At 45.6% G+C, this 26,667-nt stretch overlaps 1 protein-coding gene across 1 annotated transcript in view; it reads right to left on the bottom strand.

The window, feature by feature from the left end:
• Nucleotides 1-1,470: 1,470 nt before the first annotated feature.
• The window catches only part of LOC142587441 (uncharacterized), a 66,435-nt gene continuing 41,238 nt past the window's right edge, over nucleotides 1,471-26,667 (bottom strand). Inside the window, exons 9-10 of the mRNA XM_075698463.1 lie at nucleotides 20,335-20,423; nucleotides 1,471-4,839 (exon numbers count right to left, since the gene is read on the bottom strand). Of these exons, the coding sequence (XP_075554578.1) occupies nucleotides 4,676-4,839; nucleotides 20,335-20,423 (253 nt within the window). The 3' untranslated portion in view covers nucleotides 1,471-4,675. The remainder of the gene's footprint in view (nucleotides 4,840-20,334; nucleotides 20,424-26,667) is intronic.

Below are 26,667 nucleotides of genomic sequence, written 5' to 3'. Positions count from 1 at the left end.
TTTGTCCCTCTGAAGCCGCTTGTGCTGAGCTGCGAACATTCGTAGGAATGCATGACATGACCTTTTTCTCTTCCTTGTGCAGGACAAACCAAACCTCTTCCAGAGCGTTTTCAATGTCCCGGGGAAGGAGTGTTATGCTACAGACTTTCTCTTTTCCATATACATCTGGTTACTGCCACATCTGTGTCTCGTTGTTGAGGTGACATTTGGTTCAGAAGAGCAGTAAATGTTCCAGTTTTGTTCTATACATGGTCAATGCTGTGCTGCTACTTACCATGAGAAGCTGCTGGATTGTCACCTGCCGCCATATTCATATAGAAATCTGTCACCACCTTTTTCTTATCGTATGCTGCCACGGTAACCGTACAAGTCACCTGAAGAACTAGTCTCCATCCAGCTAATGTGGCCAGCATAAGCCAGGCGTCGTTTAGATAATCACATTTCTGCTCCTTAAATTCTTCTGCTAACAACTTCACCAGGTTTATGAAAATTTGCGAGAGCTTAAGTGCACAGTGCAAAACTGTTTGACAACATAGCACCTGTACATCAGCCTGCTCCCTTTTTTTCTGTGGAACAAGTCTATGCCAGCAGATAAAAAAGAAACACAGTGGCAGGAAATATTACAGGTGAATTTACTCGGTCTTAAGTCCATGCAATGACCGCAGGAAAATATTTAGGCACTTCCAACACGCTGCGCACGCACACTTCAACGTTGCAGCACTAATTTCCGACGAGATAGTGAACTGCCGAGGTGATTACTATCGTTATATGAAGCAAAGCGCATCACATTCCGTCAACATATAATCAGCCACCTTAAGTGTCACTTTGATAGCTCTTCCCCAAGATTTGCCTGGAGTAAGCTTAACGGTTTACTTCTGCAGCTTCCTGGATGAACCAAGACACTTCGTCACATGGACCACATTGCATAGCATCCAATGCAATGGGAGAGCAGGGAATGATATGAATTGGTGCATTAATTAAGGGTGGCAAGACTACAGTGCCAATCACAGGGAGAGAGGTGATAGAAAGAAATGAATGTACTTGCACTGCCGTATTCAAGGGAAGCACCACGCCCCTCTTTCTGTGCAAGCTTGCCCAATTAAGTGTTTATTGTCGCTCTTTTTTGCCTCTGTTACTGCATATGCATTATCACTAACCGGTTAAAATACGACTGTTGAAGGAGGAACTACCTTCAAGTAGAAAGACATTTTCTTTCTTGGTCTGTACCCAGTTTCACCCGCTGCAATACCACCTACAGTAACAGCAATAAGCTTTAAACATGCATATGAAGGTATATCCACCAAGGAAGTGTACCACACTAAGTAAAACGGTTTTCAATTCTTTATATAAACACATGTCCTGCTGTTTCCATTGGCCATTTAAAAGAAACAAATACCCATAAACATTTAAAAATAAGACTGGAATACTGCGACTTAGTTAGAATATAGTGCAAAATAAAAGGACCACATGCTACAAATATACTTTTATTCACGTAGTAATATCACTTTGAACTTATCCGTGATAGGAAGTTTCATCAGGGGGCTTCACAATTATAGGTAGCAAATTTTTGGTGAGGTTGGGCAAACGGCACTGAAGAAAGATCGAGCGTCTGCTTGGAACAATGTCATCAGGTGTTTCGAGTGCCATGTTCAAAGGAATAAAAAGAACAAAAGACGTGACTAATTTTAGGGCAAAAAACATGGTACTACCAACAATCAGTTTTACTGCATAACAGTAACATAAAGGCATGACACAGAGGAAATAATGTTACTAACACCTTTCTTTGGGCAGTCAGATATTTGATTCTCCACATGTACACATTCTACACTTCATCCCGTCTTTCGTGCTATTCTTCATCCCTTCTGTGTGCATCAACAGACCAACTTTCCACATCTCTGCCACTGAAGTTCATGGAAGGCTATGCATAAGAGTTCTGCATGCACTAAGGTATAAAAAAATCACACTGCCTGATCACACTGTTATGTAAACTGAAGCAGATGGGACTAAAATAATGTATTGCTTCCAAGGCGTGTCCCATAATGTCTTTTTTAAACTTAGTAGTAGCACTTACTCAGAAACACTATAGAGTTCATGTACAACATAAATTGATGCCATTATCCTGTAACTATTTTTTGGCTATGCAAACAAACCGGCCTAAACAGGTCTGAGCAGCTTTTTCTTTTTTCTTTTTGTCCAAAGTTGAACGGGAACGAAGACCAGAATGGTAAACTTTTGGTTCAACACACTGATCAGACATGCTTTTACATGAGCTGCAATTCTACATGGTGTATTGAATCAGTGTAATGAATACATCTTCCATGCAGCGCAGTGCTTAGCCTGGCCACATCACTCAGACTGCATCAGCTTTTCAAATAAAATTTCAGCAAAATGTTTTTTCCACTAATGTTTACGTGCAGAAACCAGAGAAGCGCCTAACACTGCAAAATGGTTAAGAGAGTACAATGCTGTATGACGCGGCATTCTGTAATTTTTGTCGGTCACACAGCGATGAAGTTCAGCAAACACTGTGCCTTATCCACCCAAGTGAAGGTTCTCTCTATAGTTCTGTGAAGAGCATGCTAAAACAAGCTCACATCAATAACACACAATGAAGCTCCTAAGGAAAAGCAAAATGTTTCAAGCCCCACACAGTCCTCCTGTTCAGCAAACAATCTTAAGGCAATGGCTGTTACAAATGAACCTGTATAGGTCCTCAAATGTCAAGCTACTGAAAGTGTTTGTTTATTTATTATATTTAGCATGTCCGTGTTTGAAATTGAGATATATCCCCATAATAGATGGGCTTCTGTTTAACATTTGATTCTATATTGCACATCATACAATAGCAGAAAAAAAAGAAAATATCATTAAATTGACGCAGCTATTAGAAAATTATAAATAACTCAAAAAAGACGATACACCATAAATTTGGGAGTTAGAGTCACTGCCTCACGGCATTAAAGAATGCAACTAGCAACTATAGATCTTTGGAAAGCTCAGTATTATAACTTCCTACATCTTAGTTACTATCAATGGGAAAGGGGGACCGATAAACCAACTTTCACTGTGCTCAGTATGAAAACACTAAAAATAAACTTTTACAAAATTTTTTTTTAATTATGAATCATTAACACGACCTCATGAATGCTACAGTGCAAGAGACATCTGGTTTCTGGTCATTGCAACTGAGACATAACAATATGTCTGAAACATGTCAGGCATAAAGGAACCAATTGCTGTAAGTGCCTGGGTGCCTTGCAGGTCCTACAGAAGTGTGCCTTAGCCTCCACTCATGAATGCAGCTTTTTGAAACAATTTAATTTTATTGCGTCTTTGCATCTGAATCATTGTGTATCTTTGAACATGTACAATCAATTCAACTCGAGAGTCGAATGAGTGGCACATCCAAAAACCTTGTGGGCCACAACCTTAAACAAGGCATGTCCGGGACACAGACAAAAGAATAAATACTTGCGCATTCTCCCTTGTGCAACTTCTGCAACATACTATATATATGTCAACATCTCACTCGGCATAAATAAAATGCGGTGCGCTGCAGTTTTTCAACTACTGTGCACATACTTACTCCTACGATGGTGTTTTAAAAGTTTATGGCAATAAATGCACAATAAAATCCAAAGAATGGAATTGGACGTAGGTATAAATCAACACTGCAATATGCTAATAATTAGTTGTTACAAAGAGGTAACTGGCAGGATAAGAGAGGGAACCAGTAGGTTCCAGTGTACACTGTTGTTTTTCTCGCGACAGACGTGTCTTTTCACTTTGTGTTAAACCCCCAAAGACACTGAAGCTTTGTTTTGTGGGCAGCTCCCTCGGCTTTCGCACATGAGCAATTTTGATGCACCGCTTCATATCACAGAAGACAGTTAGCCGAGTCGATGTGGTGGCATGTTGAAACAGTGAGGCAAAGACGAATAGAAGCAAAAGTCAAGACAGCGTGCTGACTCAACTAAAGTTGACTGGAAAAATTTATAAGTATATGTATCCGTAGCATTCAATTTCGATGACATATGACAATCCTAAGACATGCTTTTCCTCTCAGGTAGTACTAATTTCTGCCTTTGCTTTTTTTTTGCCTTGTTTATTGCTTTTCTGAGTGCCAGGGTGCACGAATGGGCTCTTATGCATCTATGGGTTTTCCCAATAAATTTCAAATAACACTCAGCACTTCGTCTTTTGTTTTGCCTCCCTTCATCTTTGTGTTTCACGGTGTTTCATCATGTCACTTTTCATTTGCCGATAATATAGTATAGTTTTTTAAAGTTGAATGCAATCCTGGCAACCAAGCTTATGACTGTTACAAGTGGCAATAAGAAAAGGGCAATTAAATTTACATTCACATTAGAACATTTCGTGTAACAGTAGAATCTACTTGACAAAAAGCCAAGATGAGGTATGCCAATAGTATTTCCTATCACAGATGAGAAATCCAACTAAGACCAATAAAAATATTAATGCAAACTGCTAACTCACTGTAACCAACCTCGGTCAATAAAGCAGCAGCACAAAAGATGCTATTCTCAACTGTTTCCACTAGCCCTGAAAGCTAAATATATATTCACAAATAAAAAAGGAATCAGAAACAAAAGCTATCACATCTCCGATAACATGGAACTAGAATGTGTGCTGCAGGTCCTTCGAGCGGATGAAGTTATTCCACTGCCTCCATGGTGACTGAAGCCTCAAAGGTCTGCTTTGGAGGTAGCTTCTTAGGCTCGGACACATATCCCGGCTCAACACAGACCATTTTGACGTACTCGTCATCACCAAAGTCGGCCATGGAAGCTGCCCCACTGACCCATGGGTTCCAGATAACTGCAATTGAGTTAGCCAAGCATTACACACACGCCAAGCATAAATTGTAAAAAGGATCCAGGATCAAACAACACTCAGCCCGCCCAGAACAGACCATGCAATATTCAAAATGTAACTAATGTTTTCATATTAGAGACAAGCAAGCGAAATGTGCCGATTCATGGCCACATACTAAATGCTGCCCATAGTCATTCTCTGGCAACTGCACTGTTACTTTTACTGATGAGTCTTACCTACAGGCAACATACGAGAAAACATTTTTTTTTACAGCAAAGCTGTTAGCCTCTAGTTTGTCGGGATTTTTTGTGGGGTGCTCACTCAAAAAACAGTACCGCCCCTAGCACCTGCGGCCACTCAGATGGACCTGAAACGGCAGCTGGAGAAAGGTTTTGTGTTTGAGTGTCCACGTAACAGAATTATGTTTTCTTGTACAGTATTCCCTCATTATAACGAAATCTCTTCACTCGAGATATCACTTTATTAGAAATTTCTTCTGGTCCCGACCCAAACGCACGCATTTTAAGCTGCGTTACTCGAAACACACAGTGAGCTTGACCTGCTTAGAGTGAAGTGGCGAACGGAGGCATCGCTGCCATGGTGGGGCAGCGACCCTTTTGAGCATACAATGTCAAATTAATACCACCAACGAACTGGTCTCACGCAGGCACAGAACAGGCCATAAATGTACCAAACCCAAGACTGATGAGTGCCTAGCAAGGAGTACCTAGCAAATGCTGAGTGCCCCCAGCTGTTAACTGCGAAACAAAGGGAAGCTGTTAAAATTCCACGGGCAGCATGCCTGAACCATTAATCTCGGTCGCAATTGCGTCACTGGTATCTCCGTGATAGAATCCACATGAAAATAAATTTGCCTGATGCTCTGCGATGTCAGAAAACCGCAGTCTCTTGGATACTGAGAAGTGGCGAAAAGACTGCGGGCAGACTTGCGCCGTATCATTCCATGAGGTGCGCTTCATGAGCAAAGTTTTGCCAGTCTAAAAAGCACCTCTGGCGCTGAAACGTGCTGAAAAGCACAAAAGAAGTGTCCCTCCGATTATAAGTGCCATGTTCGACGCGAGGAGCTACGTTAACAAAATGGGAAGAAGACTTTGGGGAAGCTGGTCTAGGAATTTGCTCGCTGCTCCCATAATCGGCCTGCATCACAATAAAACATCACCCCCAGCTTCGTTCCACTTTCGACAATGCAAATTGACCAATAACTTGCCAAAAGCATGCAAAATACAAGCGTTGCCAGTAGCGAGTCAGGCTGTCAACATGGCAGGTCAATGCAAGCTGGCGTTTCCCTGGTGACATCCTTGACCTGATCATGCTCGATTCACGCCATCAGACTTTAGACAGACGGTCTAAATGCATGGTAGGGTCACTGAATTTTGTTCCTTGGCATTTGTCAATAGCGCAGATGTGACGGTGGGTAAACACTAACACTCGAACCATAGGATTATAATGGTGTCGTCGACAACGGTGCACCAAAAAACTCTCGTTTTGCAAACCTCACGGTCGCACACCTTGGGAAAAGATTGCCCAGTGATCATGCAAAGCTGCTACTGCAAAATCTGTCAGTTTTCACAATAGCACTGGGTACAACAATGAGCGGCTAATCGTTTTTTGAGCCCAACAGACAACCTCAGACTCGAGCCATGGCATATGCAGCGCTTTCCAGCACGAAACTCTCGTAGTCTTCCGTGACTTCTGCACCCCCCCTATAAAAGTGGCCACTGCCTTGCCTTCCTCATTCGCTCTCCAGTCTGCAAGCCGTTTGGACGCCAGTCACTCCTCTCACTTGCCTTCATGTCAACTTCTCGCCTCCTCGCTGCCAGTTTTGACGTCGCAGCTCCTCCAAAGCTACCCTCTTCAGGCCTGCCTTCCCGAGTACAATCTTTCACTAACGGGTGCCCTTCTGCAGTTCCTGCTTCTTGGTCTCCACAACTCCAGTCGCGTTTCTTCCGCTACACGTGAAGCCAATGCCAAGCGCACCATTGCAACCTCGCCATCACCAGCATGCACTGACCAGGAAAGCGATATGCCCTGACCACATTTTGAAGCTTCTGCCTTCTGCGTCACCCGCCGCATTCAGTCACTTTGGTATCAACGGTGCAGGCATTTGGATTTGTATTGCCAGCCACATGATTGTGTGATTCAGAGTGCTTCATTAGGCATGCCTCGCATGTGCTTTTGTGGTCTACAGTGATAAATGGTTCCGTCAGTATCTTGTCAAAAGTGTCCGACTTTAGAGCAGGAAGTTCTACTGATAAAAGTGGAAAAAGGCAGTGACGATGACCGGACTTGCAGCGATCTGTACAAGGCTGTTCATAAAATTGCTGGCAAAGAGGTAGAAGGCGACTTCGAGACATTCATGTTGGCTGAAGCTGCTGCTCCCTTGGTCCCCCCAGTGACGGATGTGAACATAATTGACACTGTTGGTGGCTCAAACGAGAACGAATGAATGAATGAATGAATGATGTTTAATGGCGCAAGGGTGAGGTATGGCCAAAGAACGCCATGCTAGTGTTAATGAGTTCGTAGTGGTCTGATGGGTTCTGTGAGGTTAATCTGACGTGGCTGTAAAGCGGCCTAAAGAAGTTGGTGTATTTTGCATAAAATCGGCGCTTAATAAAATTATGGCAATGATTGCTGACATGTACTATGAACACTAAAATGCATTGGGAAAAATGTTGCAATATACAAAATATGTGAGATGCTAAAATTGTCTAAGAGCACTACTGCCCCACCAGAGCCCTTGAAACACAAGGGCCGAGACGCATGTGATATACAAAACAACTATCACAGCGCTATCCTCTGGAGAAAGGAGGCACTACGAACGTATAGGGCTAATTACATGCAACACGACATCTTTCAGGAAACCTAGGACAGCGTTGGTATCAAAGAGCGGTTCTGCACCGAGTAACAAAACAGGATGAAGGGGGACGTGCTGCCGGTATGCTAAGGGAAAATGTTTCTTTCTTTCAGATTCGACTTCCCGACACTCCAGAAGGACGTCGAGGACAGTCAGCCTTTCCCTGCGTCTACCACAGGTTGGAGGATCATTTCCAGAGAGTAAAAAGTTGTGGGTGCCAAATGTGTGTCCTATTCTTAGATGACAGAATAGGACAGACAGGAAACCTAATTGTGGCTTTATTACATGCAGCTTATTATTTGTTTCCATGTCCCACAAGCGTTGCCAGTAGTTTTGCAGTCTCCTTCGTAACGAGGGCTTCAGATCTGTGACAGAGACTGCAGCGGTAGGTTTAACAGCATGCGGTGCAATTGATGTGGCCATCTGGTGAGCTAGAATGTTACCGTCGATGGCCCTATGGCCAGGCACCCAGCATATAATCACATGCTGGTTAGATATATACGCTTTACACAGGATGGAATAGAGTTCAATAATTACTGGATTTTTGTGCTTACAGAATGACATCAAAGTCTTCACGACACTTAGGGAGTCTGTATATGTAACTGATTTTTGGAGTTGTGATTTTCTTATATGCTTCACAGCCCACAATAGTGCGTAGGCTTCAGCCGTAAAGATGCTTGTTTCCAGATGCAGTACATCGGATTCCGAGAAGAATGGACCGATGGCTGCATAGGACACCCCGTCGCGTGACTTCGAAGGATCTGTGTAGAACTCCGTGCAGGAATGCTTGTACTGGAGTTCCAGGAAATGCATTTGTATTTCATTCTCTGGAGCGTGCATTGTAACTTGTAGGAAAGATATGTCACATTGTATCAGCTGCCACTCCCAAGGCGGTAGTAGCTTGGCTGGATGCATTATGCGAAGCTCGAGGACTGGGACATTCTTTTCAACGCTAAGCTCCCTCACACGAAGTGAAAAGGGCTGTCTTACGGAGGGACGATTACGAAAGAGTGCAGCATATGTCATATTGTTAACGGTATTAAAACATGGATGTTGATGACTAGAGTGAACTTTCAGAAAATATGTTTGGCTGTTGTATGTTCTCCTCAGATGGAGTGACCACTCATTTGATTGTACATATAAGCTTTCAATGGGACTTGTTCTGAACGCGCCAGTTGCCAGTCGGATCCCTAGATGGTGGGCGGGATCTAGCATTTTTAGCGCGCTTGGGGCGGCAGAATGGTAGATCACGGCACCATAGTCTAATCGTGATCGAATCAGGCTCTTATAAAGATTAACTTAACACTTCCTATCGCTGCCCCATGTTTTGTGGGATAAAATTTTCAGCAAGTTCATTGTTTTTAAGCATTTCACATTGAGATACTTCATGTGTAGAACAAAAGCCGCAGGTCTGACCACGGCGGCGGTCAGCCCTGTGGCGCAGCAGAGGGTGCTAAGAATCCCTGGCTCCGGACAGGCCGCCATTGGAACATGAACCTGGCAATGTTTAACGCTGGAATGTTATCTAGTGAGACGAGTCTAGCAGTGCTATTGGAGGAATTAGAGGGCAGTAAATGGGATATAATAGGGCTCAGTGAAGTTAGGAGGCCAAAAGAAGCATATACAGTGCTAAAAAGCGGGCACGTCCTGTGCTACCGGGGCTTAGCAGAGAGACGAGAACTAGGAGTCAGATTCCTGATTGATAAGAATATGGCTGGTAACATACAAGAATTCTATAGCATTAACAAGAGGGTGGCAGGTCTTGTGAAACTTAATAAGAGGTACAAAATGAAAGTTGTACAGGTCTACGCCCGTACATCCAGAAATGATGACCAGGAAGTCGAAAGCTTTAATGAAGACGTGGAATCGGCGATGGGTAGAGTGAAAACAAAATACGCTATACTAATGGGCGACTTTAATGCCAAGGTAGGCAAGAAGCAGGCTGGAGACAAGGCAGTGGGGGAACATGGCATAGGCACTAGGAATAGCAGGGGAGAGTTGTTAGTAGAGTTTGTGGAACAGAATAATATGCGGATAATGAATACCTTCTTCCGCAAGCGGGATAGGCGAAAGTGGACATGGAGGAGCCCGAACGGCGAGACTAGAAATGAAATAGACTTCATACTCTGCGCTAACCCTGGCATCATACAAGATGTGGACGTGCTCGGCAAGGTGCACTGCAGTGACCACAGGATGGTAAGAACTCGAATTAGCCTAAACCTGAGGAGGGAACGGAAGAAACTGGTACATGAGAAGCCGATCAATGAGTTAGCGGTAAGAGGGCAAATAGAGGAATTCCAGATCAAGCTACAGAACAGGTATTCGCCTTCAACTCAGGAAGGGGACCTTAGTGTTCAAGCAATGAACGAAAATCTTGTGGGCATCATTAAGGAGTGTGCAATGGAAGTCGGTGGTAACTCCGTTAGGCACGATACCAGTAAACTATCGCAGCAGACGAAAGATCTGATCAAGAAACGCCAATGTACGAAAGCCTCTAACCCTACAGCTAGAATAGAACTGCCAGAACTTTCGAAGTTAATCAACAAGCGTAAGACAGCTGACATAAGGAAGTATCATATGGATAGAATTGAACACGCTCTCAGGAACCGAGGAAGCCTAAATGAAGTGAAGAAGAAACTAGGAATTGGCAAGAATCCGATGTATGCATTAAGAGACAAAGCCGGCAATATCATTACTAATATGGATGAGATAGTTCAAGTGGCTGAGGAGTTCTATAGAGATTTATATAGTACCAGTGGCACCCACGACGATAATGGAAGAGAAAATAGTCTAGAGGAATGCGAAATCCGACAGGTAACGCCGGAAGAAGTAAAGAAAGCCTTGGGAGATATGCAAAGGGGGAAGGCAGCTGGGGAGAATCAGGTAACAGCAGATTTGTTGAAGGATGGTGGACACATTGTTCTAGAGAAACTGGCCACCCTGTATACGCAATGCCTCATGACCTCGAGCGTACCGGAATCTTGGAAGAACGCTAACATAATCCTAATCCATAAGGAAGGGGACGCCAAAGACTTGAAAAATTATAGACGGATCAGCTTACTGTCAGTTGCCCACAAACTATTTACTAAGATAATCGCAAATAGAATCAGGAACACCTTAGACTTCTGTCAAGCAAAGGACCAGGCAGGATTCCGTAAAGGCTACTCAACAATAGACCATATTCACACTATCAATCAGGTGATAGAGAAATGTGCAGAATATAACCAACCCTTATATATAGCTTTCATTGATTACGAGAAAGCGTTTGATTCTGTCGAAACCTCAGCAGTCATGGAGGCATTACGGAATCAGGGTGTAGATGAGCCATATGTAAAAATACTGGAAGATATCTATAGCGGCTCCACAGCCACCGTAGTCCTCCATAAAGAAAGCCACAAAAGCCCAATAAAGAAAGGCGGCAGGCAGGGAGATACGATCTCTCCAACACTATTCACAGCGAGTTTACAGGAGGTATTCAGAGACCTGGATTGGGAATAATTGGGGATAAAAGTTAATGGAGAATACCTTAGTAACTTGCGATTCGCTGATGATATTGCCTTGCGTAGTAACGCAGGGGACCAATTGCAATGCATGCTCACTGACCTGGAGAGGCAAAGCAGAAGAGTGGGTCTAAAAATTGATCTGCAGAAAACTAAAGTAATGTTTAACAGTCTCGGAAGAGAACAGCAATTTACAATAGGTAGCTAGGCACTGGAAGTGATAAGGGAATACATCTACTTAGGGCAGGTCGTGACGGCGGATCCAGATCATGAGACGGAAATAATCAGAAGAATCAGAATGGGCTGGGGTGCGTTTGACAGGCATTCTCAGATCATGAACAGCAGGTTGCCATTATCCCTCAAGAGAAAAGTGTATAATAGCTGTGTCTTACCAGTACTCACCTATGGGGCAGAAACCTAGAGGCTTACGAAAAGGGCTCTACTCAAATTGAGGAAGACGCAACGAGCTATGGAAGGAAGAATGATAGGTGTAACGTTAAGGGATAAGAAAAGAGTAGATTGGGTGAGGGAACAAACGCGAGTTAATGACATCTTAGTTGAAATCAAGAAAAAGAAATGGGCATGGGCAGGACATGTAATGAGGAGGGAAGATAACCGATGGTCAGTAAGGGTTACGTCAGAAGGGAAGCGTAGCAGGGGGCGGCAGAAAGTTAGGTGGGCGGATGAGATTAAGAAGTTTGCAGGGACGACATGGACACAATTAGTACATGACTGGGGTTGTTGAAGTATGGGAGACGCCTTTGCCCTGCAGTGGGCGTAACCAGGCTGATGATGATCATGATGACATTTTGATAGTGGGATCTGTAATGAGCCCCTTTGTTGTGAAAAGTACACAAGAACACAAGACGAGGACGAAGAGCCAGTGGACGAAGAGCCATGTGAAGTGCCAACTATGGTGTATACGCGGGAGTACCTACGGCTGCTGCGAAATAAGTTTGAATGCATGGGCGGCGACCACGGCCATGTGCAATACTTGGTCAAATTAGAGCAGGGGTCACTCGCGGTCGGTAATAACATGAAACAGCCAAAGCTCACTGCTTTTTTTGCATCTCAATAAATTTTTGCTTCACTAAATACATTGTACTTTGATTTCCTCGCAGTTGTGGTGCAATTAAAGTTCGACTGCTTCAGCTTTTCTCGAGTGGTTGCTTTTATGAAATTACGGAGTACAACGAATTTTTTCGCCACCAGGCTGACTTCATTACAATGAGGGATTACTGCATATTCTAATTACAATCTGATGGTATTATGTCTGAACGTTGTGTTAAGTTGTACTTTGCAAATTTTCTGACACCTTTTACTTTGAGACCTTCAATTAGTTTAATAACGTACTTGCGCTAGACGGAGGGCCTACAAGGATGAGGATGTATGCTGCACTTTCACACACGTGCATGCACGCGTGACGAACATGTGCACATAATGTATGTCCTTTATGTGCAGGCGCTCCACCCATTGCATCTGTCACACAGAGTGTGCTGCGACCGTAATCGATATTATGGCAAACATTGTCAAAAACAGCACCACCACCTAGTAGCCACAGCCACTGCAACAAACCTCAAACGCTAGCTGGATAAGGGCTTTGTATTTCAGCTTCCGCGTAACAGAAATATGTTTTCTCCTACATTCATATTACAATCCAAAGCTATGTTTGCCGCTTGTGTGCAAGTCATACCTTACGCATTTTCTGATGAAATTTATTTTTAAACATTCATTTAGTTCAATAAGGAACTTGCGCTTAATGGAGGGCTTAGAAGAATGAGGATGTATGCTGCACTTCTGCACACATGCATGTGCACCTGATGTACATCACTTCTGGTGGTGATGCTTGTGTAGTGTCACCTAACGTCATAAAAACCCGCATAAAAACCGTACGTACCAAAAAACTTACCATAAAAACCCGCATATAATACGAGCTTTTTTCCTATTATTAGCGTCCCAAATTTTCGCCTCATACCATATGCGGATCCGAATGAAAATTTCAGTCAGAAATTTGAGCTAGAAGTTTGGTTTTGTTATTGCTGCATGGCTATGGCTAGACTTCGTTACTGCTGCGTGGCTATGGCTTGGCTTCCTTACTACATGGCTACGGCTTAGTTTCGTTATTGCTGCGTGACTACAGAATTCTTTCTTTATTGCTGAGTGCGCACCTTGGCAGCACACGTGCAAACCATGCTGAGCGAAGTGCATCTTTCTTATTCCGCATTGATGATGATGATGATGAATGCAGTGTTTGGTGGCCTAATGGCCAAGTATGCCCAATTTGGTCACAGGCTAAAAATACCACGAAGCACTACTCCTGTAACAGAGTCCTTGAAGCGCAAGGACCTGAAGGCGCGTGCTATACAATGAAGACTATCACAGCAGCATCCTCTGGAGAGAGGATGCGCTACGAAACCTTCGGGCTATTAACATGCAAGACCACACCTTTCAAGTAACCTAGGACAGCTTTGGTGGTAAAAAGGAGTTCTTTACCAATAAACATCGCAGTATGAAGAGGGAGACAATAGCAGTATGTCAGAGGAAAATGTTGCCTTCTTTCTCTTTCGGCTTCCCGACACTCCACGAGGACGTGGAGGACCGTGAGCCTCTCAGCACATCTACCACAGGTTGGAAGCTCATTGCCAGTCAATAGAAAATTGTGAGTACCATATGTGTGTCCTATTCTGAGTCGACAGAATAGGACGTCAGTTCTTCGTGATTTTGTAAAGGAGGGCCAGAAACCCAACTTTGGCTTAATCAGGTGGAGCTTATTATTTGTTTCATTGTCCCACAAATGCTGCCACTGGCTTCGCAGTTTTATTCGCAAAAAAAGCTTGAGATCTGTGGTAGGAATAGCAGTTGTAGGATTGATAGCTTGCGATGTAATTGATGTGGCCATTTGGTCTGCCAGCATACTACCCTCGATGCATCTATGGCCCGGAACCCAGCATATTATTACATGTCTACGAGATGAATAAATATTGCACAAGTACGAGTAAAGCTGAATAAAAACAGGATTTCTGTGTTTTCTTAAGGACATCAGTGCTTTTACGACACTTAACGAGTTCGTGAATATTATCGCTTTCTCTAGTTTTCATTTCTTGATTTGTTTAACCGCAGACAGTAGTGCATAGGCTTCTGCGATAAAGATACTTGTATGGGGGTTCAATACACCTGATTCAGAGAAAGAGGAGCGAACAGCCGCGTAAGACGTGCCAACATGCGATTTTGATGCATCGGTGTAGAACTCAGAACAAGAGTACTTTGATTGGAGCTCATGGAAATTCATCCGAATTTCGAGCTCTGGTGCATATTTTGTAAGTCTTGCAAAAGATATTATCACACTCAATTACCAGCCAATCCCACGGAGGAAGCTGACCCTTTAGCCTTCTTACACTATCTCATACTTTTTTCTCTTGTAAGAAGTGATACCTGATAGAAATCTCACCCAGCTTTTCTTTTTGCCTGTCATCGTGTGCACCTTGATTTTATATGCTTGAATTCAATTGGACTCTCCACATTTGGCGATTGACAAAGCATGCCCCATGCCCGATTCTGCCTCTTTCGCACTTCTTTGCAATCTTCATTCCACCACGGGACACATTTTTTGCATGAAAGACCATTTGTTTGTGGTACGCACTATTGTGCTGCGTCAATAATAAAATGAGTAAAATATGATACGGCATCATCTATATTATAATATCCTAAAATATCACAAGGTAAATAAGTACATTCTTTAAAACTTTTCCAATCAGCTGCAGAGGGCCGTGACGGCAGTCTCAATGTTTGCCACGAGCAGTGGATTCTGCTGCGCGCTTAAAGATTTTGAAGATACTACCAGAGTAATGGAGAGATCAAACTCAACATTGATGGCCATGCCGTTGCCGAAGTTTCAAAAGATCAAATTTTGAGCTAACAGATCCAGAGCACTGACAGGGCTACGCACACTATCAGCTAAGCATGACATCTAGGGAGATTGCCCAAATGATTGTAAGAATTACATATAGTAAAAAAGCCATGAAGGAGGAAGACACCATCAGACTCATCCAGGCATTGGTCATGAGCCAGATAATGTACACCTCACTCTATCACCCACTCCCCAAGATCGAGGAGACAGGTGGATCCTATCATCAGAAATGCATACAAGCATACAAGGCAACCCTAGAGCTGCTGCATTACATGCTCACAGAGAGATTGCTACCCCGAGACTTACACGACACAGAGAGAGCTAAAAATGGTAGTACTGAAGTTGGAGAGGAACCAGCTGAGGGCCACTTAGGCTGGCAGAATAATCTTAAGCAGGGTGGGCATCCTGCCACATCCGCAGCCCCTAGACGAGGTGCTGGTGAAGTTGCAGAGAAAAACGAGGAAACAAGTTTGAGTGGCTCCATTACTGAGAAACATGCATCCAGAAAGGCAAAGAGAAAGACAAATTGCCAGGGTAGTGCGGCTCCGCAAGAAGATGGAATCGGACCCCAGAGCTCTTTCTTGATTCGGTGGATGGTGGTTCATGGCCACTCTTAGTTCGTGAACGATTTGTCTGGTTAATTCTGATAATCAACGAGACTCTAGCCTATTAAATAGGTGCAGGGTTCCTAGCACCTTACAATCTTCTTAGAGGGACAAGCGGCTCCTAGCCGCGCGAAATAGAGCAATAACAGGTCTGTGATGTCCTTAGATGTCTGGGGCCGCAGGTATGCTACACTGAAGGATGCAGCGTGTCTTCATCCCTGTTTGAAAAGGTTGGCCAACCTGTGGAACTTCTTTTGTGAATCTACGCAGATGCAGCTCTGTATGCAGAAGCGGCCGGGCAGCGCTACCAAAGGAGGTACGCCCTGGCAGTTGTGAACGCGATCAGCCAACAGCAAATTACCGCGTCGGCCACGGCAGGATCCCCCACCTCGGCTGACATATTAGCAGTAGCAATCGCGCTCGCTCACGCGGAACGTTCGCAAAGGGACTCGGTCGTGGTCACGGACTCCCAGGAGACATGTCGCATGTTTCTCAAGGGGCACGTGACTGCGGCTAGCCTCGCGATAATCCCCAAATCCTTCAACCACTATCATCGCCTACTCTGGTGCCCGGGCCACGCGGGGGTACAGGGGAACGAAAAGGCTAACGCGTTAGCTCGAGGGTTCACTAACCGAGCGACGGCGTCCTCTTCTAACCCCAACAACCCGCGCTATCCCTCACAAAATTCCACAAATTTAAATGCCAAAGACATCCTTGCTCATCAGTGCAGAGTCCGCAGAAAATACCCGTCGCCTCACCCACAACTTAGCGGGGAAGAGGTCGCCGATTGGCGTAAAATACAAACCGGGGTATTCCCCCATTTAAAATTGCTAAACACCATGTGTCCCACTTGTTATAGGGCCAACTGTCCTTGGTGTGGTGGCATACCTAGCCTAATACACATAACCTGGGAGTGCACTAGGCACCCTCACAGGCTAAATACCAGTAGGACAATGGAGCAGTGGGAGGCACAGCTCGCCCGCTCCGACCTGGCAGGACAAAAGTTCTTAATTAGCCAGGTCAGGCAGGCGGCAGAGGCCAGTGGGGCCCTGGACTGAGAGGCTCCGACCACCCCTCCTTCAAATATTTTCCATTGCAGCAAAGTTTCTATTTCTATTTCTTTTGTGATTGGAATATAGCTTGCAATTGTTCCCCCAGAATGAGGAATTCTCAGCAAGCGCGAGTCATAACCTCCCATTGCTTACGTCCCTGTCCTCTGTACATAATGTTCATCGCTATTAACGATTGAATAATTTGGTGAGGTCTTCGGACTCATGTCCAGCACAGCCTTTCAGTTGCGCTGGTTTGTTATAAAGATGACCAAACTTCTCATTTAGAGGAAGTAAAAGTCGTACAGGTACTATGAATGTGGCCGAGGTCATGTCTTGACGGTTGTGGACCAAAGACAGTTTGTGAGCAAGCTTGTCAACGCGCACTGCTCCGTCAGCAGGGGCAGAGGCCATGGCCATTACCCTGGCCATCAGAAAACGGGAGCGTGAGGGAAGGTTGTCCATAATAATTTCAGACTCTTAAGACGCATGCTGCCTCTACGACGCGTCGCGTGCCCGCAGCCGTGGCGTGACTACGCAAGCCCACGCCAACCTACGCCACACTGGACTAGAGGGCAACGAGAGGGCCGACGTGCTGGCGAGTGAACTTTGTAACAAAGCAGTGGCAGACCTGTTGCCCTTAATTAAGATCCCATTCTGCACTCCAGAATTTCTGGAAAACCAGCATTTCGAGCGTAAAAAATACGGGACTCCTCACAAGTCCCTCACAGAGGAAGAGCCTATTGATCTTAGGAAGATACATGTGGACAAATGCAGATACATGTCTGCATTTGCTAAAGCTACACATGCTACATTTGACATTAAACCCAAACTCCTGTCCATGGTGCAGAGGTAGGCCCACACTACTACATTTCGTGGGGGAGTGAGAGCGAACCCAGAAGTTCTAATAATTGCCTAGGTAAACCATTAACCCTCATTATAGAGCAATGGGAGGTGCAGCTCACCAAGCTTTGACCCAGAGGTGCAAATGGCACTTCTGAAGCAAGTCTGGCAGGCAGCCGAGGCCAGTGGAGCCCAGGAACTGGGGCCCCAACTATAGGATCTCCAAGGCCTATTTTATTCCCTCAATAAACGCTTTAATCATCATCAGAAAAAGAAGCTTTTGGTGGCTTGGGGTGAAGCCCACTTCCAATTTACTGCCTGGAGCTTCACCCCTTATTAGTAGAAAGCTACACAAATTTTAGAGCGCAGCTCTTTGGCGTCCGTTCCTGGGTTTCGCGTCGTTGTCGACGTTGTCGTCGGCCTCTTAACCAGCTCCGCCCCCCTTTCATCCCCCCAGCGCTAGCAGCGACCGACTGATACCGCTGGATGCCGCTGACGCCGCTAGAGAGTCAAGATAACGTGACTGCATAGAACACCGTCGCAGCCATGCAGAAAGAGGAGGAAAGGGTCCCCCCCCCCCCCTGTTCTTGTGTGGCGGATAGGGTGCTCTTCAGTTGCCGACGCGCCGGTTATTTCACGTAGGCCCCGGCACGTCGACGAATACGTGACCACCTTCCCACGGCTAGACCTGGTTCTTAGCGCTGCGGAAGCGAGGGTATCATATTGTTTGTGTCGGCATCGGCGGCGTTGTCCCTGAAATCAACTCCGCAGCTGGGGTTGACTCACTATCGGCGTCAGCGGCATCAGTCAGTCGCTGCTATCTCTTCCCTCCTCCCTTTATCGTGTTGTCCGCTTGCTGCGCGCGCTTCTGCCCCCATCGTTTGCCGCTGGGTGTACACGCCGCCCCCCTCCCCCCTCTTCCTGCGAGTCTCCGGTGGTCAAAGCGCCGGCTCGAACTTAATTCCTTTCTTCGCTCCTCCTCCAATGCAACCCCTGTGCGGTGGCAATCAGAGAGCCAGATCGGTGGCGGCGGATCTGTATATGTGCACCGCCCGAGCCGAAATTGCCGCTGCCGTTCGCCCTGTGCGGTGGCAATCAGAGAGCCAGATCGGTGGCGGCGGATCTGTATATGTGCACCGCCCGAGCCGAAATTGCCGCTGCCGTTCGCCACTGCGAAATTATCTGCCAGTTCTTTCTGAGCCATGAGCGAGACGACCGATGGAAGTCCTCCGTCTGCTGCTGCTGCTGCTGCTGCTAAACGAGCTGCCAGAGCAGAGGCCCAGCGCCGTCGCCGTCAGAATCCAGAGGTGCGTGCCGCCGAAGCAGAAGCTTACCTAGTGGAGTCTTTGTTAAAGGAATACGTGTGAAAAATAAAAAAAAAATTCTGTGATAGCGCATACATGTGTTGCTCGATTTCTTTGCCTCAATCTATCAAAAAGGTGAAACAGCTTATTTGCTGCGCTCAAATTTCGCATTAGGAAGTAACCTAATCGTCGGTAATTTTTTTTTTCTTCTCGTTGATTACGCTTATTGTCAATGTGTTTTGCACAGAAAGAAAACAAACACTTCTTTAGGTATTTATAGGTACCATCATTAAAGGGTTAAAGGTGGCACTAACGTCTAACCTTGGTGACCCTGTATAAGTTATTTTCCAAACCCAGGTTTTAGCACTGTGCTTTTCTTGACTTCATTCGGTTGCTAGCGACAATAAATCAAGCCCTTCCATTCCCCAGATTAATTTAACACATTTAGTGTGTTACACAGTCGAACCTCTTTAATCCGAACATGCTCATTAAAACTACCGGTTTATTTGAACTGACGCTGTGGTCTTGTCAAAGTTATGTGTATTTCAACGGGTGAAAAGATCCAGTAATTCAAACGCACAAGCATTTGTGATGGTTATTTCGAACATACTGTGCTTTGACAATGCTCTCAGCAGCGCGCTGAATTACGCGGCAGCACCTCCAACCAGCACTGCACTGACCTCACCATGCTAATGCCAGCCGTACATCCCTACTGTGACCAAATACAGCATAAACAAGGCTGGCTAGTCACACAAACTTAACCCTTGCCGCTGAGAAATAAGGAAGTTAGGAGAAGTGAAGACAGGAAAAATGAAAAAGGTGAGAGAGAAAGACGATGATCGGAGAGGAGCACAGCAAAAGGTGGCTACCGATTTCTCCCAGGTGGGTCAGTGTGGAGGTGCCGGCTATATGAAGCAGAGGCCGAAAAAGTGTGTTGCCTCCACCAGGGGGCCTTAAAGGTCCAAACACCTGGCATTGGCTCAACCCCCCGGATCCCCTTTTCTCCAGACATGGCTAAGCCACACACAACTACACGCAGGAGGGTCTGACCCCCATGTGCTTGGGTACGTGGGGTCTGAACACACCAAACACCTGCTGACCCAGACGCCCCTGTGGGGTCGCTCCTTGAAGTTTTGTTTTCTGGCTTTATCAAGAAGGGCGATCGTTCACTGGGGTGGGCAGTTTCGTGGTCCTCGTTTGCTGTGTGCTAGCACACTGCAATATTTCACAACTCGCACCATTCGTGCATCGTGCTATGGTGCACAAATACTTCAAAAACAAGTCCTTTTATTTCTAACAAATTTTAGGGCCCCTTCGAGTTCCAATTATCGGGATTCGACTGTAGCAGTGGGGAGCACGGGCTGCAATCCTAGGCCAGCAAAGAAAAAAATGCCCTCCAGGACGAAACATACCAGTATCTGGAAAGTTGTCAGTCTTCACGATGACCCAGGGCTTGCCTGCCATGCTGCATGTGTGGGTGTCACTCGTCTTGCAGTAGACTCTGCACAGCAGCAGAAAGAGCGAGGAAGCAAGCATACTGTGAAAACACATCCCATCTGTATTTCACATTGGAGCGGTACCTCACTTCAAGGACTGTTCCTAAATACAGATCTCCTTTTTCAAAGCTAGACAATCCTCCAGTGAAGATGCATGTCAATCATGCATTTGCTCCTTTTATGCTCTTTGCAAGGGATTGGTTGCTACTGTGGTCTTCTTGTAAGCCTGGTCTGGCAGGTTTGGTTCTTGACTATGACAGCTGCATTTTTATAGGACTTCTATAAAATGAATTACAAAGTAATTAATTACTTACAAAAAATTTAATTATGGGGTTTTACGTGCGAAAACCACTTTCTGATTATGAGGCACGCCGTAGTGGAGGACTCCGGAAATTTCAACCATCTGGGGTTCTTTAACGTACACATAAATCTAAGTACACGGATGTTTTCGCATTTCGCCCCCATCGAAATCCGGCCACCGTGGCCTGGATTCGATCCCGCGACCTCGTGCTCAGCAGCCCAACACCATAGTCACTGAGCAACCACGGCGGGTAACTAATTACTTGTAATTAACATATTTTTGGTAGGTTTGTATTTGATTTTTTTTTCACTCGGTAACACTCCCTGTAATTTAATTGCCTTTTTCAACAACTGATTACAAATAACCAGTTAGGCCTCCTTCACATCGCTGTAGAACGTTCAGTCGTGTCCCCGTTACGGCGCCAGTTTTCGTCAGGAGAGAGGGTTTCCGAGTCATTTTCTCCTCAAAAATGGGTCGCCGGTGATGTAGAGCGGTGCTCTAAGTATCCGTTGCCAGCAGGGTTATGAAGCCCGCCGCTACGAAATTGGCCAATCGGAAATGAAGAAGCCATCGCTAAATAAAGCCAATTTACAAAGCTGAAGCTGGCAACAGCAGCGGCTGCTGCTCTGTTTACACCTGCGTTCCACGTGTGGCACATCAAATACTGAGCAGTGCATTTCAGTGGTTTATTTAACAGATTTAACAGTTGTTAAATAGATCCAATGCATAATGTAGATAATATTTCTCTAGGTTTAGGCAAACTTGGGACCAGTCAGTGAGTACTGTACAAAACTGTGCTGCTCTCGATGTCACCGCCGCTGTTGCCTATTTGTACACTGTTCCATCGCGCGTGTTGCAAGTTTTTTTGACACGGTGGTGACCCGGTGGAACATTTGACGGCTGTGTGACTCAGGCCTTACTTTATTAACGAGACAAACTATAACAGGTGATGCAGCTTTGAGCACTTGAATTTGGCGGTGAATATACAGTAGACCACCCCTGATTGTGGCCATGTAGCAGCGACGTGGGTGCACATGTTCAGTTTTTGTTTTCTCATCTTAACACTCATGAAAACGTTGGCCGACGATTTGCACCGGTCCTGCTATGGCTTGACAGTGATGGTCACATCGGTCACTGATGCTAGGAAGTCCAACTGGAGAGAATGCTCTCTGCTTTTCACTGGACCTGCCGGGAGTGCCTCCTTCGAGCCCCACCCGCAATGAAGTGCTGCGCTTCATAGAGCACAAAGAGCATCAAGCCTTTGAGTACGCACAGTCTTGTGCATAAGGTGCTCATACATTACGACGCTGCCCTTCCCTCCAGCACGCACATTTATGGAATTTTCAGTGTCGCTGATGGTTTCTTACTTCATAGCTACTGACGGGCTAGTTTCTCATCTGTGGTTTTGTTGGAGCAGCGCAGTTGGAGAAAAGAGGTGTTCGCACAACATGAATGATAAGGACATACACAGGTGCCTGTGCGTGTCCGCATCACAAGTTTGTGTGATATTATTTTCTTCCATGTGTGCTGCTTGACCAAAAGCTTGTTTCCTGACAATAAAATGAGGGAGGATGACAGACAAAAATTTCTGAAATGTGTAAGGGCTGTTGAAAACCCACTGCAAAAGCCAGCTAGGCCAGCTCGAAATATAGTGTCTATGTGAAATATTAATAAGGTTGGGAGGAAAGGAACATAAGTGTAACTGACTACATTTCAGTAGTTGCTCAGTTATTTTTCCCAGGGCAGTTATTGGTAACTGCAATTGCATTTTCGGATGAAGCAATTGTGGTTGCAAATGGTTACTTTTTCTCTGTAAGTGTACAAGCCCGATTTTGATGTGGGATGAATGCAACAATGCTCACATACTGATCTATGGGTACATGTTGAAGAACTACGGGCACTAAAAATAATCTAGAGCCCGCCACTAAGGTATCCCTCATAGCCGTTGTGTCACTTTCAACATAAAGATTGATTGGTTGCTCAATTAACCAACCTAATACACAGCATAACTGACTTACACTGGGCATAATAACATACTTTTACTACACTCGGCATATAGAAAGCTATACATGGTATTTTTATTCTGCCCCATTTGAACCACATACATTGAAGAGGAACTTCAGCACTCATTAAACAAGGTAGGAAAATGTTTCCAATCTGTGTAGTACACGTCACCGAGACCATGTGAGACCACGCATGGCACCGAGACCATGCATCAAGACCACGCGAGTGCCAGCTTAGAACTGCCAATGTGGCGGGTCACAACCTCAACCCTGTGTCCCGCCGCTTCTCACCTCTCGCTAAAACCCAGTAGGCTTGGACACGGGGCCGAAATGAAACAAATGTCTTTCTCTCTCTCTCTCTCTATCTATATCTCAAGTAACACGCCACTGTTGTCTTACACAGGCTTGCATCAGAGTATCGTTGGCTACTGTGTTCTCTAGGGTCTATTGGCACATCCTTCTTTTAGACATCTTCCCAGAATGCAACTTCCAATAACAAGGTAAATCGTTTTGCTTCCAATGGCAATTGCTTTTACTCAGTATTCATGGTAATTACAGCAGATCAACACTGCTATTTCCACAATATTTTTTTAACACTCTAAAGTAGGGGTGGGCGCGTACCGAATAGTAGATTTCAAATCGAATACCGAATACCGAATCAAGAAAGATAAGCCAAACATCGAATTGAATACCAGAAAATTTAACACAAACTTTTATTCTTCCAAGTTGTGTGCAAAAAAAAAGTGTGCAGCTTGCACTAGTGGTGCAAGGGTGGAGTCAACAACGGAGCTTGTAATCACCTAGCTTTTGCGTGGCTTGTCTAAGTTGTTTGTAGGTTTTGTGAGGTTATGCTAGGTTTTGCTAAGTTGTTGGTAGGCTTGGCTAAGTCATTTCTAGGTTTTGCGAGGTTATGCTAGGCTTTGCTAAGTTGTTGTCTCGGCGGGCTTGACACTGGAAGTTTTCGAGTAGTCGCAGGCCGGAATCACTTTCTTGGCGACGTCGAGCTTTCAGGCGCCGACTCTCGCATTCCCTGGATTGAAACTCGGGTTCCTCGACTCGGCGTCGCCTCTTCTCGGCCGCAGCTTCGGCGTGTTGTTCCGGATCAGCTCGGTGGCAATGCATCCCCTCTCGTTTGGCAGTACAGTGCTCTTCCTGGTAAACCGCTTCTTCTTTGGGCATCCGGACTTTCTTCGGTCTTCCCATGGCAGCAGCACGTACACACGGAGTAGAGGAGGCGAGAGGTTTGTCGCCGCGACGGCTGTTCCGAGCTTTTACTCGCCTGTGACGTCACGGCTCTGCCCTACACGTGTGGGGTGCGGAGGAGGTTACGTGGCTCGGTGCTCTTGCAGGTGGTTGCTAGGCAACACGAGGCAGCGCACAGCTGGCTGAGATTGCTGGAAGCGCTCCATGGCAAAACTAAAAGCTTAAAACAGCTCCACTGTTAAAACAGTGCTGCACATGCTCAGGAGACTAATCCCATTACTTAACAATAATCTTACTAGCTATCAGTTACTTATCTACCTACGAATCGTACATAGTATGCTCTACTCTTATGAAAGAGAGCACCAAATTATTATGCCTACACTGATAACTCAGTTCACATACAAAGGTCTGTCCAAATGGTTCATCAACAGAATGTAAGTCAACTAGAATTTGGTGCTTTTTCTTGCCTAAAGCTGAAGAAATGGACAAGTTGTCCTATATTTCATTGGGGGCTTTCAATTTATTAGTGGGCAATACAGTACATGCTTAATGGAAATTTTCTACTGCCTAAAATGTACTGCTTTCCAGTTTTCTTCTGCAGGAAACAGGTTGTTTTTCTATCTTTATGGCAGGTGGCTTCTGTGGGTCTACTCGCTAAGGTCAATCTGCATGACAGACAAAAGCAGGGAATGTGCATCACACAACTTGACACCGGTCTGAGCGGTCACTGCCACCGCACGTGTCAACCGCGGTTGCTGCTGGTGGTAAAGAGTTCCCAGATCAAGAGGCCCATGACAAGTTTGCGCAATGCCCCCGCTCCCTTTTTTATTGCGATAGCAATTATATGGACACTCTATGCGCATTTCCGCAGTCAGTGTCACCGCGATGTTCCGTACACAGTCCAAGTGCTATACCATCGTGGCCGTGCGCTGTATCCAGTAAGTGCGACTGAGAGGTGGGCGAGGGTGAGCCGAGGAGTATGGCTTTATCTCACATATTCAAGGGAGGAAGGCGGAGTGGGAGCACACCGTCTTTCACCACGTGCAAGGCACGAGGGAGCAGGGTTTACTCCAGCAGCGGCTGCATGTGGTGCAGCTGAGCACGGCCGTGTGAGCCCTATCTTGAAGAGAACTGCGATGAGTACAGAGTGTAGGTGCGCCGATTGCTGATAGCTTCGCGTGTGCTGTGTTCTCGCCGCTTGGTTCGCTTGTAACGAGAGGCAGCAGGCTGATTAACTCCCTCGCTGGTGCTGCCTCTATTCCTTAGGCCAGAATTTTAACAGCGAGTGCCCGTGCTCGAGCGAGATGTGTTTCGTTTGCCTGTGTGCACATGACACCACATTTGTTAATTTAGTTAGTACCGTATTTACACGATTGTAAGTCGACCCCTTTTTTAAAATTTGAAAGTCTGAAGTTGGGGGGTCGACTTACAATCGAAACCAAAACATGGCCCCGCCAAAAAAAGCCATACCAACGAGAGCTACAACGTAGTTACAATTTTATGTTTGCTCTATGGCCCTACCCGTATCTTTTCGCTATCCCGCGTGTTTGTTCGCTTTGCGGAAGGGTTTTTCAACATTTTTGAGAGTCTTACAGTGCATGCAATACTCATGGGGGGGTTTCGATAGTTGATAAAAGCACCGCTGTTCCCATTTGCGGCGGCACCCTCAGAACGGCGGCGCTTGCGGGGAGTATCGGTAGTTCATGGAAGAGCAGACACCGCTTGCGGGTTTCTCTTTCTCTGTTTAAAGACCAACTTTTTGACGCGCTCCACTTGACTGCCGGCTACGTGCTACTTCTATGCTTCCCCAGTCGTCATGAGTGCTGCAGGCCCACTAATCTTTCGGCACTCGTTCACAGCAGCGTTCAAGAGAGCTGCCATCCTTTACACTGAAGAAACAAATCACTGCGCAGCGGGCCGCAATTTCGATGTTTCTAAACGGGTGGTGCGAGAGTGGCGACTGCAGCGAAGCGAAATTTTCACCTATGTGACGGCAAGTGAGAAATTTCCCACGTGCCGAAGTATGGACGCTTTCCGAAGCTGTAGGCTAAGCTTGCGGCGTACGTCGCTGAAATGCATGATCGGTCCCTGCCAGTGCGACGTGGTCATGAAATAAGCCCGGACCTCCGCCTTAATTTTAAGGTTCTGCTCCGCCGTGAGTACAACGAGTGGCTGGCGGCAGAAGACTGCAAAATTACGCCAACCGGACCTGTCAAAAGAGCCTCCCTGACGGCTGCGTGTGGTTGGGTGCATTTGGCGTGGGCTGCTGTTCTGCAAGATGTCCTGGTGCGGTCGTTTGCCAAATTTGAAATTTCGCTGAACCACGACACGTTGTGGGACCGCAGCAACGATGACGATGGCAGCACTAGTGAAGACGAGTAGTCCAATGACATACTAATAAATTTTCGTTATCAAATGCGCCCTCGGGTTTTTTTTTTTTTTTTTCCGGTCAAGCGATATGGGGGGGTCGACTTACATTCGAGTCGACTTACAATCGTGTAAATACGGTAGGCTAATGTTTACGAGTTTATGCAGCTGACAAAACTGCTATTCTTAATTATATAGCTGTCTACTTATTCCGTATCAGAATCGATGCTTCGCCTTTTGAGCCAAAGTGTGACTTTTTTTTTTCATCGGCGTCCGTTTGTTGTCTGTTAGATGCGTCTGCAGCCGAGGGTCAGCGTGCTGTCACATGATATTTCATTGTGATAGCAATTATATGAACACTCCAGGCACATTTCT

Source organism: Dermacentor variabilis, chromosome 7 (genome assembly GCF_050947875.1).
Source record: "Dermacentor variabilis isolate Ectoservices chromosome 7, ASM5094787v1, whole genome shotgun sequence".
In the NCBI taxonomy this organism is placed as follows: Eukaryota; Metazoa; Arthropoda; class Arachnida; order Ixodida; family Ixodidae; genus Dermacentor; species Dermacentor variabilis.
The sequence above is the reverse complement of the archived record's forward strand: the minus strand, read 5'-3'. Positions and strand labels throughout refer to the sequence as shown.